At 41.9% G+C, this 18,809-nt stretch overlaps 1 protein-coding gene across 4 annotated transcripts in view; it reads right to left on the reverse strand.

The window, feature by feature from the left end:
* Positions 1–18,809, reverse strand: part of LOC142725443 (uncharacterized) — a 60,562-nt gene that overhangs the window by 11,639 nt on the left and 30,114 nt on the right. For 2 of the 4 annotated variants that reach the window (XM_075848984.1, XM_075848985.1), the window contains exons 2-6: positions 8,204–8,264; positions 5,382–5,536; positions 802–981; positions 606–717; positions 390–487 (exon numbers count right to left, since the gene is read on the reverse strand). In XM_075848984.1, coding sequence (XP_075705099.1) covers positions 390–487; positions 606–717; positions 802–981; positions 5,382–5,504 — 513 coding nt within the window. In that variant the 5' untranslated portion in view covers positions 5,505–5,536; positions 8,204–8,264. The remainder of the gene's footprint in view (positions 1–389; positions 488–605; positions 718–801; positions 982–5,381; positions 5,537–8,203; positions 8,265–18,809) is intronic. The other 2 variants (XM_075848983.1, XM_075848986.1) reach the window with 1 other exon arrangement.

An 18,809-nucleotide genomic window follows, 5' to 3' on the forward strand; every position in this document is an offset into this window, starting at 1 on the left:
GAGGTCTCTGGTGCCCAGAACTTAACTGTATATTCTAGATGAGGCTGCACTAATGTTTGTAAAGCAGCAAGATAATGTCCAGAAAATGAATCAACTCTTTCAATACATGACAGTTTTCGGTTAGCCTTAGAAGCAGCTGATTGGCATTGTGCTGTACACTGGAAAAACTTTACATTTATTCACATTGAATACTTATTTCCAAGTGATGTCCAAACTGGTGGAAGTTCAGCACAATCTTTTATGAAAACCAGAAACCATTTGTAGCCACTGCCTACTACAGCCACCAACTAACAGATGAAATCGAGCATATCCTGCATTGCTGCTGACAAGTCTAATAAAAAGCTTCATTACATCGGTGGAGGATTTTCAGAAATTTCAGCTTAACCTACCTGATAATCCAGGGGGACATTTTGCTTTTCCACAGGACAATCCTGGGGATATAGAGGACTGGGACATCTCTCTGGTAGATTTCTCTGACTGAACCATTCTATAGGAAATAAACACAGTGACCGAATACATTGTTTATATATGGTGATAATAAGGGTGAATCTAGGCGATCCTCAAACTGGGTCTTTCTTCCATAATTAAAGAAGGTCTCCTCTTACCGGGTGATGTGCGCGGCCGGTGGTCCTCCATCATGACCTCCTTGTGTTCTTCTACATACTCCCACTCCTCCATCGAGAAATAGACAGCGACGTCCTGACACCTTATAGGAACCTGACACACACAATGATACAGTCATGACTCAGACTCCTCCAGTGCTCCTACAGTATAATTTCCCAGCATTCCCAGCAGTGTCACCTCTCCAGTCAGCAGCTCAGTCATCTTGTGGAGAAGTTCTAGGATCTTCTGCTTATTGTTCCTCTCGTGTATCCGGGAATGAGGAGCGGGCTCTGTGATGGGGCTCCTGCTCCGCCCTCCTGAGTCATGACTGCTGGGGGCCACACTGTCCCCCGACGTCTTCTTCACCATTGTGTAATCCTGTGTATGAAGAGAGACACTTAGGGAAAACATTCCCAGAAATCTAGTACAGATAACTTATATTATTACACTCAAGAAGGACATCCAGGACCCATTTATACTCCATTTGTGAATTATGCATGGCAACTTTCTCAGGCAGAGAGTTCCATAGTGTGACTGCTCTTACAGTAGAGTCTCCATAGTGTGACCGCTCTTACAGTAGGGGTTCCATAGTGTGACTGCTCTTACAGTAGAGGCTCCATAGTGTGACTGCTCTTACAGTAGAGCGTCCATAGTGTGACCGCTCTTACAGTAGAGGCTCCATAGTGTGACTGCTCTTACAGTAGAGGCTCCATAGTGTGACCGCTCTTACAGTAGAGGTTCCATAGTGTGACCGCTCTTACAGTAGAGGTTCCATAGTGTGACCGCCTTTTACAGTAGAGGTTCCATAGTGTGACCGCTCTTACAGTAGAGATTCCATAGTGTGACCGCTCTTACAGTAGAGGTTCCATAGTGTGAACGCTCTTACAGAAGAGGCTCCATAGTGTGACCGCTCTTACAGTAGAGTCTCCATAGTGTGACCGATCTTACAGTAGAGGTTCCATAGTGTGACTGATCTTACAGTAAAGAATTCCTTTCTATGTTGGTGTAGAAAGCTGGATTACTGGGGTTAGTCTGAAGACCTCGCCTACTAGAAGACATTGATCAAATAGAACAAGTCCTAGGATTGATTCAGTGGCGTTTCTAGGGTGTTTAAATATCAAGGGCACAAGATCAAAAGGCATATGCCCCCCCCCCCCCCCCCTAATAACAAAATAAGAAATCTGTATTGCAGACAGTATAGCTCCAAGATAACTTGTAGAACATAATGACTTGGCTCCACCGTCTCAGCAGTCCACGGAATATTACTTTATAATAAAAATCAGCACTGTGGGAATCTCTATCCATAAATGCATCAGCTCTGCCCTAAACAATAAGGTCCCCCATAAAAAGCAATATGATAGCACATCTCTAAATAATTCATACACTTCCCAAATAATACCACTATACAAGGACCAAATAAGACCCTCACACAAAAAGCACATATCTACCACCCACATATAACCAAAAAATACCACCATACAGTTCCCATCCGGGGGTCACAATCAGGACTGCACTGGTACACAAGATACCTAGCCTGCTTTTGCTACTTTTCTAAGTACATAATCTTTTTATAACCTTCGCTACCCAGTTGTGCGGCAGGATTGTTAGGTGTTGCATTTACGGTAGAAGTTTCTCTTCATTTGCCTCGGATAGCTTGACGGTGTTCTCGGCAGTGTGTGGTCCTCGGATTCTCTCCCCTGCGCGGCTTCTCACTTCTATTTGTTTCCTATCTCTGCAGTGTTCTCCGGCACGATCTCTCCATGCTACTACGCTGACACAGATGGACGCATGTATCTATTTAAATATGTAGATGTCATTCATTTTAGTGTGTGTGTGTGTGTGTGTGTGTGTGTGTGTGTGTGTGTATACACACACACACATACATACACCTTTCTCAATTTTTAAAAATTATCTACATTATATCATATTATACGTATATTATGCTAGGAGCTCGCTCTGCCAGTTGATTTCATCACTGCACACTTTCATGTGGTATTCTAGGTTTGTGTCCTCTGTTCACATTGGTTCTTAACCCGGTCTGTCATCCTCCTCCATTTGACCTCATGTGGGGTCATGAGGGCGTTTGGCGTTTTTTTTTTTACAGTTTTGTACCTGCTATATAAGTGTGTTACTTTATAACTCTGTATTACTCGCCAGAGAAAGACGCTAGTCCAGCATCGAAACACGTAGCCACAACAAAAGTCATCTTGCTATATTATATGCTATATTAAATACGACCACTATTGCGGGCTTCTGCTTCAGCAGAGCTTTCAGAGAGGTTCCTCTTGTTTCTCCTTCGCTTTATCTGGTTTACCACCCGTCGGAGTCGAGTTGCAGCTGACGTACTGTTTTTCATACACACCCCAGGGTTGTACCTGTTTTCACAACCCACTCAGGTGAGCACTTTTTCAACACAATATTTCACCACTTTGTGAATAGATGGCCTGCACAATGAGGCGCTGTATCATTCATCTCCTTCAGGTTTTTCTACACTGGTTCTCTGCAGTGTATAATCACATACAGTGCCCATACAGAGGTCACATATCCGGACTACACTGGTGCTCTAACCAAAAATACAGCATGGATCCGACAGCCCGGCATGTGCAAAGCAGTAAAACTAGAAAGTATGCAAAAATAGAAAAATACTATATTGAAAGAACATGACATACAATAAAAGAATCCACAAACCAACAGGTTAAAAAAGGGACGATTGGCCATGCATCTCACGAGTAAACAAATAATGCAAAAATTGTACCAGTGGTACACCTACCAATGTGTTTACCTATGGACTATATTGAAGACCAAATATATATAGTAATATAACAAGTAGACATATTTAATATGAGGTGGTAATAAGGTAAGTTATGAAGTCCATATAAACAATAGGAAAAGGTAAGGTAAAAATACACAGAAAAGTGCTAAAGCAAACTACAGGGATGCAACATACCCATGATAGATGCAGGAGTAGAGAGCACAGCAAACGTCCGCCCCAACGCATGTTTTGGCGCTAATGCCCCAGACGAAGGCATTAGCAACAGTAATAGCGCCCATTTGCGGTCCATACACTTTCTTACTTCCCTCTTTATGTGGCACACAATAACAGTGCCCCCACACAGTGACAATGTCGGTCTGGCCCACCAGAGGACCGGTGGATCCTCCAGTGGGCCAAGACACTGAGCTGCATCTGTCTGGCCGTGGAGTAGAGAGCCATTGGCTGCCTGCCCTGCTGCTTACTCTATCTCTTGTAGGCCACAGGCTGAAAGAGTAGTAGATGTTTGGAACAGCCTTTCAGCCGATGTGGTTGGAAAATCAACAGTGAGTGTAAATCTGCCTGGTATCATCCTATATCTATACTAAGAGAAACTCAAAAAGGCAATAACATAAGCGCCGACAAGATGCACCACTTGTGGAAAGCCGTCATTTTCTATGAGATTCTCCTGGTTCCTGCAGTCATCTCCTATGCGTCAATATAGAGGTCAGATTAGTGGTAGAAATCCTCGTCTCCAGGACAGACTCCAGCCATGTGATTCTCCTCCTGCCGTCATCTTCTATGTCTCTATATAGATTCAATATCCCCCTGAGGAAGCATACGTGGCGAAACGCGCGTCGGGGTTCATGTAGCGGAGCTGACACCACTTACCATTTCTTGCTGCTATCTATGGGTGAGTTTATGACCTGACATATGACTCTTTTGACAACAATGTCACTTGGATTATACCCTCTTCTGGTATTCACCAGTTATTAGATCTGTATTCCACAGCTATTTCTTCTAAGAGAACTTTTTCTTCCTATGAGGGAGGGTATATTGGTGTCAAATGTGTCTCGATCATTTTAGTTACTTATATGTACACCCATATATTTGAGCTAGCAACAAATATTGATATTGTCTCCGCAATTCACACTAGAGTTGTATCTTTCTGTATTTTAATTGTCCATGTTATTTGTTTAATAAAATTTACTACTTTTATACATATATTGGCGTCAAAAGCTCTGGTTGTTTCTTTATGGTATGTGTCTCTATATAGATGTCAGACTAGTGGAAGAAATCCTCGTCTCCAGGACAGACTCCAGCCATGTGATTCTCCTCCTGCCGTCATCTTCTATGTCTCTATATAGATGTCAGACTAGTGGTAGAAATCCTCGTCTCCAGGACAGACTCCGGCCATGTGATTCTCCTGGTTCCTGTGGTCTTTCTCCTCCTGGTTACAACGTGACTACTTACTATTCTCGATTTGAGAGTGTTCAGACCGCACTAGGTTTTCGTATGGGTGCATGCGTAGGGGCCCAACCCGTACAATATGAAAAAAAGGTACTATGCACACCAGTAGTAGTTATCCACTGGTTGATTTTAATAGTTTCGCCAGTACCAGTGCAACGTTTTAGTCATATCCTTGACCTTCATCAGGCCCTTTAGTATCCTGGGTCCTGCGAAATGGCGGCTGATCGCTAAGCGTAATTTCGCAGGACCCAGGATACTACAGGGCCTGATAAAGGTCAAGGATATGACCAAAACGTTGCACTGGTACTGGCGAAACTATTAAAATCAACCTTTGTATAACTACTACTGGTGTGCATAGTACCTTTTTTCATACTTTCTATTCTCATTACTCTACATTACTATCATCATGACACATAACGGACCATATTGCTGGCTGACCTTCACTTCTTCCCGTCACTTGGAAGGTCTCGTAGATTGTATACAGGACACTGGCTTCTTCCTCTTATCTGTGACTTGTTACATAATACAATAAAGAACATAGAAATATAGAAACGTTTACCTCTCCGCTCAGAAGGTAGATGATCTCCAGGGTGGAGTTTAATATTCTTGTGGTCACCTCATTGCTGTCCTTGTCCATCATTGGTTGGTCATTCAGGAGAAGGAACGTTCTGGATGAGAACATGGATCCACTGGAGGTTTTAGTACTGAAGGCGCCTTTATGAGAAGTGGAGAGAATCACACAGAGGACGTCATGTGAGAAATACAGAACATCACTTATTGAGAGAAACCGGTTCTCCGAGCCTCCACCACATGGAATAAAGGGGCATGACCTACACCAACAATTATCCACAGGATATATCATAAATGTCTGATACATGCGGGTCACACACCTATAAGAACAGGCTTCCTCCGACCTACCTGATGAGGAAATAGCTGAGCAGACAATAAAAGCCTGACATGACTGATACCAGGGAGGAGCTGCAGGGCACATTATTTTTCTGTCACCTCAGAATATATGGTACACACTATGTAATCAGTGTTTGACATGAGCTTTGTGCATCAAGAGGTTATACAGCAGCTTAGGTTTGGACCTGCCCTGTTGAACAGCAGTCGGACCTGTTAGCAGCATGTTATAGAGCAGGAGGATCGGAGCAGACAGAATGTTTTGAGGGAAAAGATTCAATATAAACTTGTTTTTTTACTCATTTAGCCCCTTCCTGCACATTTATGGCGCTGATGGGATGAACTTCCTTCAAAGTGCCATAAATCTACGACATGTGAATGGTGCAAACTCAGGAGTCCTGTCCATGCTGTTAGCAGCAGGCGTCAGCTGTAACATACACCCGACACTGTGCTACAGAGGCGGAGATCGGACATCACTATAATTCCGGCATTTTAACCTCTTTCATGTCATAGTCAATAGCAATTGCGGCAGCTAAGTGTTTGGGAGCGGGCTCCCTGTGTAAGTCCACATCACCCACGCCTCGAGATTGCGGTGTGCTGATGGGTTTTCAATTTCAATTGTGTACAGAACAAAAAATTCAACTAAAAAAAACAAAAAACACACAGTTTACTTACACATTTTTTTATATGTATAGTTTATTTAGATTATATAAAAAATGAAACAGAATAGGCATCGTCACAAACAATGACTTGTTCTTAAAAATTATGGTGAACAAAACAATAACTAAAAACCAATGCCAGAATTGCTTATTTTTGTTCATACACCCTCTCCAAAAAATAAAAAAAGTTAATCAATTAGTCTTATGCACCTTATAACAATGAAATCTACAACTCGCCCAACATAAATCAAGCCCTCATGAAGATACGTTTAGGAGGAAATTGAAAAAGTTATGTATTTCGAAATAAAGGGATGTATTTACAAAAAACTGTATCCTTACAAGGTTAAATCCCTGCTCATTCTGGGTTTAGGAGTCCAGGGGGTGGGATCACTTCATGATTGACAGCTATTTCTTTATACACTCATACAGGGAAGGCAGACAGAGCAGGAGTCACACTTCTCCCACTATAAAACTAGAGACCATCCGCTTCTCCGGCTCTATAATATGATGCCCACAAATCAGACTGCTGTTCAATGTTATTACTTCCTTATTTATAACAACCCCGAATATAAATTATTACAGATATTAGAAGTCACCTCAGAGACCTCCGAACATCAGAAATATCTAACTTTGATATCTCTTACAGTAGTGGGCATATTGCGGTGGACCTTGGTGAAGACCTGGGGCCCTGTTAGACTCTGCACCTCGACACTGCCAAAGCTAACCCTAATCTGGTAAACTAGTAAAAGGAATCCTATACGTCCAGCCAGATTCGTGACATGTGCATTCCGCAGACCAGATCCCAAAATAAATTCAGACCGCCCGACAAGATCCCTAAATTAATTCACTAGACCCCAGACAGACAAGACCCCAATGTACTTCCCGCTCCTCGTTCCCCTTGCCTCAACCTCCTGTGAGTAGGGCCCCAGAAGTAGTTACTTTAGAGAAAGGAATGAGTCATGCAAAGTATTGGTGCCCCTTTTCTTTCTCCAGAGAAACTACCATGTCGTTGGGCGGTGGCGGCAGGCCAGCTCGTTTTTTAATTTTATGGCCGGTCCGCTAACGGGAGAACTGCCCTGATGGTAGCCCTGACTGTGTCTGTGCCATATAACTTGATTTCCTATAGGATATGTACAGTAAGCAGGATTTTCTCCTCTTTTCTAACTATTGCTGCGTCTTATGGTCTGACGCGTATTATTGCCCAGAAAGTACTAACTATAATACACTCTGGCAGAAACTTCTATCTGGGTGCTATCATGGGCTTACAGAAAAATTATTAACAGTAAGTGTAATTGAATATTTGCTTTATACACGACAGCACCATGAGAGACTAGACTAGATAACTCTAGGGAGGGATAACCGCCTGAAGGACCTTTCTACCAGGCCAGGTGTTAAATATACTGAAAAGCGAATCTATAAGTGCTGAAAAGAAAAAAAGTGGTAGGAGAATTCCAAGTAGCAGCATTACAATTTTGATCGATAAAGGCATTGGCCCTTACTGCTCAAGAGGAAGAAACTGTACGGGTAGAGCACGTTCTGAGCCCCGATGGGGATTTCTACCTGCTGAGGAAGGTCTTCTAATGTCTAAGGTATAGAGTTTCCATTCCTTAGGTTTTCGGGGTTCAAGTACAGGGAGGGAAAGATAATTTCTTGAGAGAAATGGAATGTAGAGACCACTTTGGGTAGAAATACGGGATCAGGTATAATAATTGCTCTGTCATCTAAACTGTTGGTATAAGGGGGAGAAGCCTAGAGGGCACTAATATCACCTACACTTCTAGCAGAAGTAATGGCAACTAAAAATAGAATTAGTACTTACCTGTAGTTCGGTTTCTAGGAAACTCTCCTTAACAGCACACAGGAGGTTGAATCTCCACACCCTATTAAGGACAGGAACACACAAAAGGTTAAATAGACACTCCCCACCTCAGTGTATTTCAAATAACCAAATGGCATAGTATCCAACATATCTATTACTTCATAAACATATTGGTAAGGCAAATACACATTGGAAGGGTAATAATGGTGCGGTCATGGAGGGTTCCCTAGAAAGCGAATTACTATAAAAAGGTACTAATTCTATTTTCTCAATTAAGCCCTCCAGGACAGCACACAGGAGAGTACCAATTAATATTACTAGGGAGCGACTACAGTTTGCAGAACTTTCCGACCAAAGGAAAGATCAAGGTATGAATAGAGGACCACGTGACCGCTTTACAAATCTGTTCTATTGTGATGTTAGATTTTTCAGGCCAAGATGTTGACATGGCTCTAGTCGAGTGAGCTTTTACATTTTGACGTAGGTGGCTTCACAGATGGCTTTATTTATCTTATCAGAGGCCTTTTTCCCCTTGTTTGCTTAAAAAAAAAAGACTGGATGAATAAGTCATGGTTTATCCTCCAATCTATTGTTGCTGTCTGGTAGACAAGTATGGTTCTCCTAACATCCAATGTATGGAAACTCTCTTCCTCTCTGTTCTTGGGTTCTATGTAAAAGGATGGAAGTATGAGGTCTTGCGACATATGAAACTCTGAAACCTTAGGCAAAAAGGTGGGATCAAGGCGCAGGATAATTCTATCATCCAGAATTTTTAGGTACAAATGGCGTGTTGTTGAGAGAGCCTGAATTTACCCTATCCTTTTAGTGGTCGGGATAGCGACACGGAAGTCTGCTTTCCAGGAAATATTTTTAATAAGTTTTGATATGGGTTCAAAAGGAGTAGATGTCAGACCTTTAATGACAATATTTAGATCCCAGGGGGGGGGGTGACAAACATGCTTCCTGAGGGATTAACTTTTTAGCCCCTGAGAAAAATCTTTTGACCCAACGATGATTGGAAGGATCTTGATCAAAATAAGAACTAAGTGCAGAAACCTGGACTTTGAGTGTAGTAAGTCTTAACCTTCTTTCTAGACCTGCCTGCAGAAAGTCCAAGATCTTCGATATATTTGGATGACTAATATCTGGGATATCATCTTTACACCAGGACAAGAACCTTCTCCATACCTTATTGTATATAGCGTTGGTAACATCTTTCCTTCCTGTCAGAGAAGTTCTAACCACTGCATCATACAGGCCCTTAGTTTTTAGGACTGCACTCTCAGAAGCCAGACTGCTAGCTAGAAGTTCTGAGGGTCCCTATGACAGACAGGTCTCTGGTATAGAAGCTCTGGAGACAGTGGTAGGATCAATGGTTCTGCCATCTTTAGGCTGTGGAGCAGACAGTACCAAGCCCTTTTAAGCCATAGAGGAGCTACAAGGATCACTATGAGCCTCTCCATGCAGATTTTCTGTAGGACTCTTGGAAGAAGATCCATGGGGGAAAGGCATAAGCTAGGGAGAAATGCTAGTTGTGTGCTAAGGTATCTACTCCCAGATAAGCATCTCTTGGATTTAGAAAGAAAAACTGGTGAGTTTTGGAGGAGTTGTCTTGATTTGCAAATAGGTCCTCTTTTGGGTTGCCCCACAATTGTGTGATTTGATAGAATACTTTGTTGTTCAGACAACATTCTCCTGGACAGAGATCCTTTAGACTCAGAAAACCCGCTGGTATGTTTAGGGACTATTTTAGGTGAAGGGCAGAGATGGATGTGACATGTTCTGCCCAGTCGATCTGAGCTAACAATAGTTGGAGTTTTTTTTCCTTGTTCCTCCTTGATGACTCAAGTGGGCTACAGTTTTCATGTTGTCTGAAAACATTTTTATGCTTGAACCCCTTGTGAGGTGTTCTGATTCTCTCAACACTTCCAGGACCGCTCTCAGTACCAGGAAGTTGGATAAATTGTTTCTTAGGTGTTGAGGCCAAACTCCCTAAAACGACACTTGAGACAACTGCTACCCAGCCTCTCCTGCTGGCATCTGTTGTGATAGCATTTACCGTAAATGGATGACAAACTACTCCCCGATTAAAATTTTTGTGTAGTCTCCACCAATTTAGGGAGGGTTTTAGTTCGCTGGACAGAATTATTCTCTGGTCGAAAGAGGAGTGGGATTTGTCCCATCTAGAAAGGGACAAGGCCTGTATAGTCCTTGAGGGTGCCTGTGCCCATGGGATTGCCTGGATGTTAGGTTATGAATCCCAGTATGTACATCGCTTGTCTTATAGATACCGGTGTTTCTTCTGAAATGCAGATATTTTTGCAATCACTATGGATTTTTTGTCTGTAGGAAGGAATGACACCTGTTGATGCGAGTCCAGAAGATCTTCCGGCAGGAAGGAGTTAAGTCCGATTTTATTATAAGCCATCCTAAATCCAGACGTGTCTGAGAAATTTGGTAAAAGGTGTATGGAAAGAAGAGGAGATGTAGCAGCAAGTACTAATAGATCGTCCAGGTAAGGTATTCTGTTCATACCCTGATTCCTGAGGAACACTACTATTTCCATCATTATCTTCGGGAATATACGGGGAGCAAAAGATATTCCGAATGGAAGAGCATTGAACTGAAAATGTAGTGTGCTGTGATCTTGCATGATGGCAAATATGGTGAATTTGCTTTATTGTAGGCGCCCTATAGCTTGAGAGTGGCTATGAAATCGTCCTGACCTATTAGTGGAATGGATGATCTGATTGACTCCATATGGAAACGATGACATATCCCAAGTTGATTCAAGGGTTTCAGGTTTATTATAATCCGGAAAACTCCACTGGGGGTTTTTCCACAAGAAATAGATGGGAGTAGTGGCTTTCCCATTTCTTTCACCGGCACTGGAGATATTACTTCCACCTCTTGCACTTTTTTTATTACATTTATCAGGGCTAGTTGCAAAGTGCTGGAGGGGAGAGAAGTGATCACCAATTTTGTTTTGGGGGTAATAAGAGAACTTGATCTTGTATCTCTCTGCAATGGTCTTCAAGATCCACTAGTTTGTGGTGATGGGTTTCCCCTGGAAAAGGAATCTTGACAACCTAACCCAGAACTTTTGGCATCAGTTTGTCTGGTCTATTCTGGTTGAAGAAGATATTTCTTCCTCTTCTCTCCGTTGCATAACTTCGGCGACCGGTCTTCCCCTTTCCTCTATAGTCTTGACAGTAGTTATGTAAGGGATGAAAATTTGTTTTTTCTTTGTCATCTTCGGCTCTGGCAAAGTCTTGTTTTTGTCTGCAGATTTTTCCAATATAGGTATCCAGGTCAGGACCAAAGATAATCTCCTTAGAAGGGCAAGGCACACAATTTTTGTTTGGAAAGGGGGATCACCTCTCCACATCTTAAGCCACAGAGTGTGTCTGGTGGTATTGAATAAAATTCAGGAATTCAGTAGCTTTCTGGAGGAGTGGTAAGGAAGCTAAGATGCCTTCTCTGGGGGTTCCTCCTTTTAAACTGTCTTCTAGTTGGTTTACCCTATACATTGTTCTTATTACTCAGGTAGCGCCAATGTTAATCTGTTAAAGAGCTGCTGAGGCTTCCCAGCTTTTCTTCAACAAGCTGTCAGCCTTTCTATCAACAGGATCTTTAAACTGGGAGGAATCCTCAAAGGGTAAGGTTTGTTTTTTTTACCAACTTTAACCACCTGTATATCTATTTTGGGCACATTTTACCATCCCTTCATGTTTTTCAGACAGAACAGGTCTCTTATCTCCTGTCGAAGGGATTGCCTTTCTCAGGGTGTGTCCATTCCACCTCTAACAGCTTTTACGTTTTCATTAATGGGAAAAACTAATCTTCCTTTGGGCCTACGCCCTGCAAACATTTTATAAATGTATGGAGGGAAGACTCCTGTACATCTTCAATGTTGATAGTGGATCTTATAGAAGATATTACTTATTCAGAAGAGAAGTAGTATTTCCTAACTTCCTCATTCTGGGGGTTTGAAAAGTCTCATATTTCTAAATATCCTCCAGCTATAGAGGGAACATAGGAATCACTCTTTTTTGGTGCAGATGGCATAGTAGAAACAAAGGTTTAGGAAAAAGATGCGATGGAGGATTGAACTTCCCGCTTGACAATCCCTTTAATTTCATCAATTAACGATGGTTGTTCCTCTCATGATTTTCTCTGTGCAATTCTGACAAAGATTTTTTGTAAGGAAATGATAGCTTTTTTCCACCCACATATGGCGCATTTGCGCAATAGACGCTCCCTTTTTGGTTTAGAGGAGAGCTTCCTAGAAGTGTCCGACAAAAAAGACCACAAACCAGTAGAAGGAGATCCCAGACCAAAGAAGGAAATAACCCATAGCCAGGAACTTACTGGAGCTGGGGGCATGCAAGGTTCAGAGCCTGGGTTAGAAGCTGCAGCCTTATCTCCTGCCATCATTTACTGGCGGTGTTTTAAATAGACCGTGCTGACTGTGTGCATCTCCTCCCATTGGACACAGAAATGAGTAGGGAGAGAAAGTGTACCTCCCACACGTCCTGGAGGACGGTCCACATTGCCACGCCTTCTACATGTGCGTCACACGTACTACCGGAACTCACCAACATAATAATGCGTGCGTCACAGAGTGGAAAGTACGCTGTGGATATAAGGGAGAATCCCTCGAAAGGGACTCAGAATTACCTGGAGGCACAGGAGAGGCGGCATAAGACCCTGAGGTCTTCACTAGGTGCTAGAAAACAGAATCTGAACTGAAGGCCAGTTAAAAAAAATATGTATGTTTTCCGCTGCTGCAAGAGCAGTAAACTCTTGTATGCCCCCCTAACAGGGACAAGAAAAAATGAGGTGGGGAGTTGCTATTTAATGTTTTGTGTGTTTGTCCTGTGTGCGGTCATGAAGGGTGTAATTGAGAAAATGCAGTTTTGTTGGCCAGAATGTTGTCAGGAATCTCAATTGGTTAACGAGGAAGCTTGGATATTTTTAAAAGTACAAAATTTAAGTCCCGCGGAGGGGAGGGGGGGGGGGTCTGGATTTTAGTGATGGTGATAAAGAAAAATTAAGAAATTAAACTATTTGCTAATATAGAAATATGGAGAATGGTGACTTTTAGGTTAGAAGCAGTTAACCATTTATTGATTCTGCTGTGTCAGTTAGACAGGGATTACATCTGTTCGTATAATAATCTAGACCCCATTGTATATAATATCACGTTGTGTAATGTAAACATATTCTATTGTATGCTAATTCTCTTGGTCTCCTGGGGCACGTCACACATACATCATATAGTCTATATAAATAGGAATTTAGAGCTCTGTGTACACAATAAACCTTCAAGGAAGTGGGTCGCAAATTTTTTTTTATATATAAATTAACTTTTAGTATGTTATTAAATAAAATTTTATTTATTTGTGTTTTTGTGTTGTACTTTTTTTTTTATTACTTTTACTCCACTATGGGGCTGCCATTTTGTTTTTCATCTCTGTGTGTGTCGATTAACGACACATACAGAGATGGAATACGGCACATAAATCCCCATAGAGAATGCAAATGGGAGCCGTTCCATTCACTATGGTGTACGCGAGGAGTAGGATCGGAGGCAGCAGCGGCAGCAGGTAAGTTAGGTTTGTGTATTATGTTTGTGTTATACTGTCTGATTACCACTGTATGTAATCCTCCTACACTGTGTACCACCATTTTCTGAGCGAATGCACAGTGTAGGAGGATTTGAAGATTCAACCATCTCTTTCTCCTGGCACTAGAGCAGGATAAAGGAGGGGGGATTGTGTGAGGATACTAGAGCAAGTGTGTCTACACCAAATTTGCAGCATAAAACAATGAGGTTGCTTTACCATGTTGCAATGCTGCAATTTTGGGAATTGCTCCCTCTAATGACCAGCACATGGAAATGTTATAAATTAGAATCTAATTTATAATATTTCCTGACTTGTGAAAAAATTTAAAAAGCTAAAAACAATGTTTAATCACTTAAATACTAACTGTTTAATGGAAAAAAAATAAAAAAAATTCTAGCAACACATTCCCTTTAACCTAAAGAAGCCGCATACGTGTGAAATCCTAATGGAGATTGAGAACGTTTTTACACTGCCGTAACATTTGGTGTTTCCGTCCGGTTCTTCAGGACGTCCAGACGGGAGCCAGGAGTGGTGCGTACTGAGAGTGGATTTATTCTTGGGCCCCAGCAGGTGAGCACTTATTGCCTGTGACTCTGCTCTGTCAGCCAGTATACACTGTTCCTGTCCTTGTGTCATCTGACGGTACCATTTTATTTATGATTTGATATCCAATCTCCATAGGAAGATTTTAGTTTACATTATAAATTGTAGAATATGTGTAATATTGTTATGCTCACTGTATCTTTGCTGTGTGAATAAACGGAAGTATATGGTATAGTCTCTCTGTGTTTTACCGACTTATCCACCAGAACGTGGTCTAGGTTAGATACACTCTATTGTAAACTCCGTGTGTGAGGTGGCGGGTAACCACTCCCGTCCGCAAATCTGGACAGCACTCTCTCACGTCCACGTTGACTATTATTGCGCATGTGGTCAGGAGTGAGTTAGCGAGTTAACAATTGAGCAAAGAAAGTTAGAAGAATATGTAGGACATGTTCTTTATTTTTTCTGTTGGGGGTTAGAACGTTTCCACTTTACTTCTGTGTTGGATTCTCTTGTGATGTGGATGTATGGACTGTTCTCTCACTAACAATACAGTGAATGGGTAATAGAAGGACCTATGAAAGGTGTGTGAATGTATGAGGCAAGAGAAGGGTTACTCCTGAACGGTCTGCATGCTATAAGGGACGATAAAAGTCCCTGAATCCCATAAAAGGTCAGCTGTCTAATCTAATGCTCCGTGTTACTCAGTAGTAGGAGACAGAAGAGAGTGAAGCAGCAAATGTTTGTACTGACTGAGTGTGATCCTTTATATCTATAAGAAGCTTCTCTATTGTAGATTTCTAGGCCTCCTTACTATATAGAAGAGGCTTCTCTGTTGTATATTTCTATACCTCCTTACTATATAGAAGGGGCTTCTCTGTTATATATAGTACGGAGGTATAGAAATATACAAGAGGCTTCTCGGATGTATATTTCTATACCTCTTCACTATATATAAGAGGCTTCTCTATTGTATATTTCTATACCTCCTTACTATATACAGTGAAGGAAATGAGTATTTGATCCCTTGCTGATTTTGTAAGTTTGCCCACTGTCAGACATGAACAGTCTAGAATTTTTAGACTAGGTTAATTTTACCAGTGAGAAATAGATTATATATAAAAAAAAAAAAAACAGAAAATCACATTGTCAAAATTATATACATTTAATTGCATTGTGCACAGAGAAATAAGTATTTGATCCCTTTGGCAAACAAGACTTAATACTTGGTGGCAAAACCCTTGTTGGCAAGCACAGCAGTCAGACGTTTTTTGTAGTTGATGATGAGGTTTGCACACATGTTAGATGGAATTTTGGCCCACTTCTCTTTGCAGATCATCTGTAAATCATTAAGATTTCGAGGCTGTCGCTTGGCAACTCGGATCTTCAGCTCCCTCCATAAGTTTTCGATGGGATTAAGGTCTGGAGACTGGCTAGGCCACTCTATGACCTTAATGTGCTTCTTTGAGCCACTCCTTTGTTGCCTTGGCTGTATGTTTCGGGTCTTTGTCGTGCTGGAAGACCCAGCCACGAGCCATTTTTAATGTCCTGGTGGAGGGAAGGAGGTTGTCACTCAGGATTTGACGGTACATGGCTCCATCCATTCTCCCACTGATGCGGTGAAGTAGTCCTGTGCCCTTAGCAGAGAAACACCCCCAAAACATAATGTTTCCACCTCCATGCTTGACAGTGGGGACGGTGTTCTTTGGGTCATAGGCAGCATTTCTCTTCCTCCAAACACGGCAAGTTGAGTTAATGCCAAAGAGCTCAATTTTATTCTAATCTGACCACAGCACCTTCTCCCAATCACTCTCAGAATCATCCAGATGTTCATTTGCAAACTTCAGAGGGGCCTGTACATGTGCCTTCTTGAGCAGGGGGACCTTGCGGGCACTGCAGGATTTTAGTCCATTACGGTGTAATGTGTTACCAATGGTTTTCTTGGTGACTGTGGTCCCAGCTGCCTTGAGAGCATTAACAAGTTCCCCCCGTGTAGTTTTCGGCTGAGCTCTCACCTTCCTCAGGATCAAGGATACCCCACGAGGTGAGATTTTGCATGGAGCCCCAGATCGATGTCTATTGACAGTCATTTTGTATGTCTTCCATTTTCTTACTATTGCACCAACAGTTGTCTCCTTCTCACCCAGCGTCTTACTTATGGTTTTGTAGCCCATTCCAGCCTTGTGCAGGTCTATGATCTTGTCCCTGACATCCTTAGAAAGCCCTTTGGTCTTGCCCATGTTGTAGAGGTTAGAGTCAGACTGATTCATTGAGTCTGTGGACAGGAGTCTTTTATACAGGTGACCATGTAAGACAGCTGTCTTTAATGCAGGCACCAAGTTGATTTGGAGCGTGTAACTTGTCTGGAGGAGGCTGAACTCAATGGTTGGTAGGGGATCAAATACTTATTTCTCTGTGCACAATGCAAATAAATATAGATCATTTTGACAATGTGATTTTCTGTTTTTGATTTTTTTTTATATAATCTCTCACTGGTAAAATTAACCTAGCCTAAAAATTCTAGACTGTTCATGTCTTTGACAGTGGGCAAACTTACAAAATCAGCAAGGGATCAAATTTCCTTCACTGTATTAAGAGGCTCCTCTATTGTATATTTCCTTAATATATATATATATATATAGACTTCTCCGTTGTATATTTCTATACCTCCTTACTATATATAAGAGGCTTCTCTGTTGTATATTTCTATACCTCCTTACTATATATAAGGGGCTTCTCTATTGTATATTTCTGTACCTCATTACTATATATAAGGGACTTCTCCGTTGCATATTTCTATACCTTCTTACTATATATAAGAGGCTTCTCTATTGAATATTTCTGTACCTCCTTACTATATACAAGAGGCTTCTCTGTTGTATATTTTTGTGCCTGTGCTTGAGTTACTAATATCAGACTGCTAGGCTATAGAAGCAAAGTGTGACGTGTAGTAGTAAGGTTTAGTCCGGTGATATTGCCTACCTATTATAAGGTGGTCTGACCAGGTCCATATTGTGACCCTGTAGTTTGGGACTTCCGTAGAGGAGAGTGAAATTTGGGGTTATGGTAAAACCCCACCGCAGGGGACACGGTGTGTGGCATATCCAGAACAAAGTCCTATCAAGGCGCATGGTAAGAATGTATACAAATTATGGAACGGGTGGAGTTCTGTGCTTCCAGCTCCACCTATGGAGGGTGCTATAGATACTAAAGTGTTGAAAACTATTGCTCCGTTTTGTAAGAATGTAGAAAAGAACATGTATTATGAATGGTTGAATTTATCTAACGTAGACATTAGAGGAGATGCTCCTATAGCAACTATAACCCCACATGCTCCATCAATGTATTGTAGGTCACCTGACATGATGATTATGATCTACTAACCATGATTAGCAGAATGTCAAAGCCTAGAACAGTGGGAATATATCCAGTAAGTAAGTTACAAGAAGATAAGATTACATGTATGTACATGCCACCAATGTGATTGAGTCTAGGTGATTATAGAAAGCCTTGGATTTGTAGGAGTTTTATGAAACAAGTAGGTGATTATCCAGGAACGGCTTGGGAATTTCTAAATACAATGTTTTCCACTCTTAACCTAGGTGGTCAAGATATTCTGCAGACGTACAAGGCTATCTTCACCCCTGCTGAAGTGGGAGGGTTGTTGGAGAAAACTGGATATAGTCATAAGCCCACCGATATTTAAAGGAACAGTGTCATCACAAATTATTTTTTTATATGTTAAAGATGTTAGTGCTTTATTAAAAACATTTATATTTATTTGTGTGTTTGTGTTTTACTTTTTCTTATTATTACACTTTTTCTTCCCTATGGGGGCTGGCATTTTTTGTTCCATTTCTGTATGCGTCGATTAACGACACATACAGACATGGAATACGGCAGCCACAGTCCCATAGGGACTGCGAACGGCTCCCATCCCATTCACTTGTGTGTACGGCGTCTGTGTGGGAACTGCGCATGCGCCGCTCCCACACAGTCCAATTTGAAATTGGCGCCGTCCGCCGCCATTTTCATGTGGACCGGAAGTCGCGGCCGGACAGTAATATTACTACTTCCGGTCGCGGCTTCCGGACTTGTGCACTTGGACCAGCGGCAGCAGACGGAGCGGACGGGCCGGAGGGAGCCGCGGCGGCAGGAGCAGGTAAGAGATTTCAATGTATGTTCGTGTTTGTGTGTGTTTACTACTGTATGTAAACCTACTACACTGTGTGTTAGCTCAAAAAATGGCGACACACAGTGTAGGAGGTTACACCGTTCAAACCCCTCGTTTATCCCGGCACTAGCCAGGATAAAGGAGGGGGGGGATGCTGAGAGCTCACTAGAGCGAGGGCTTTTTACCCAATTTTGCAATGCTGCAATTTTGGGAATAGCTCCATCTAGTGACCAGAAATGGGAAATGTTATAAATTAGAA

This window comes from Rhinoderma darwinii, unplaced genomic scaffold (genome assembly GCF_050947455.1).
Source record: "Rhinoderma darwinii isolate aRhiDar2 unplaced genomic scaffold, aRhiDar2.hap1 Scaffold_601, whole genome shotgun sequence".
NCBI classification, from domain to species: domain Eukaryota; kingdom Metazoa; phylum Chordata; class Amphibia; order Anura; family Rhinodermatidae; genus Rhinoderma; species Rhinoderma darwinii.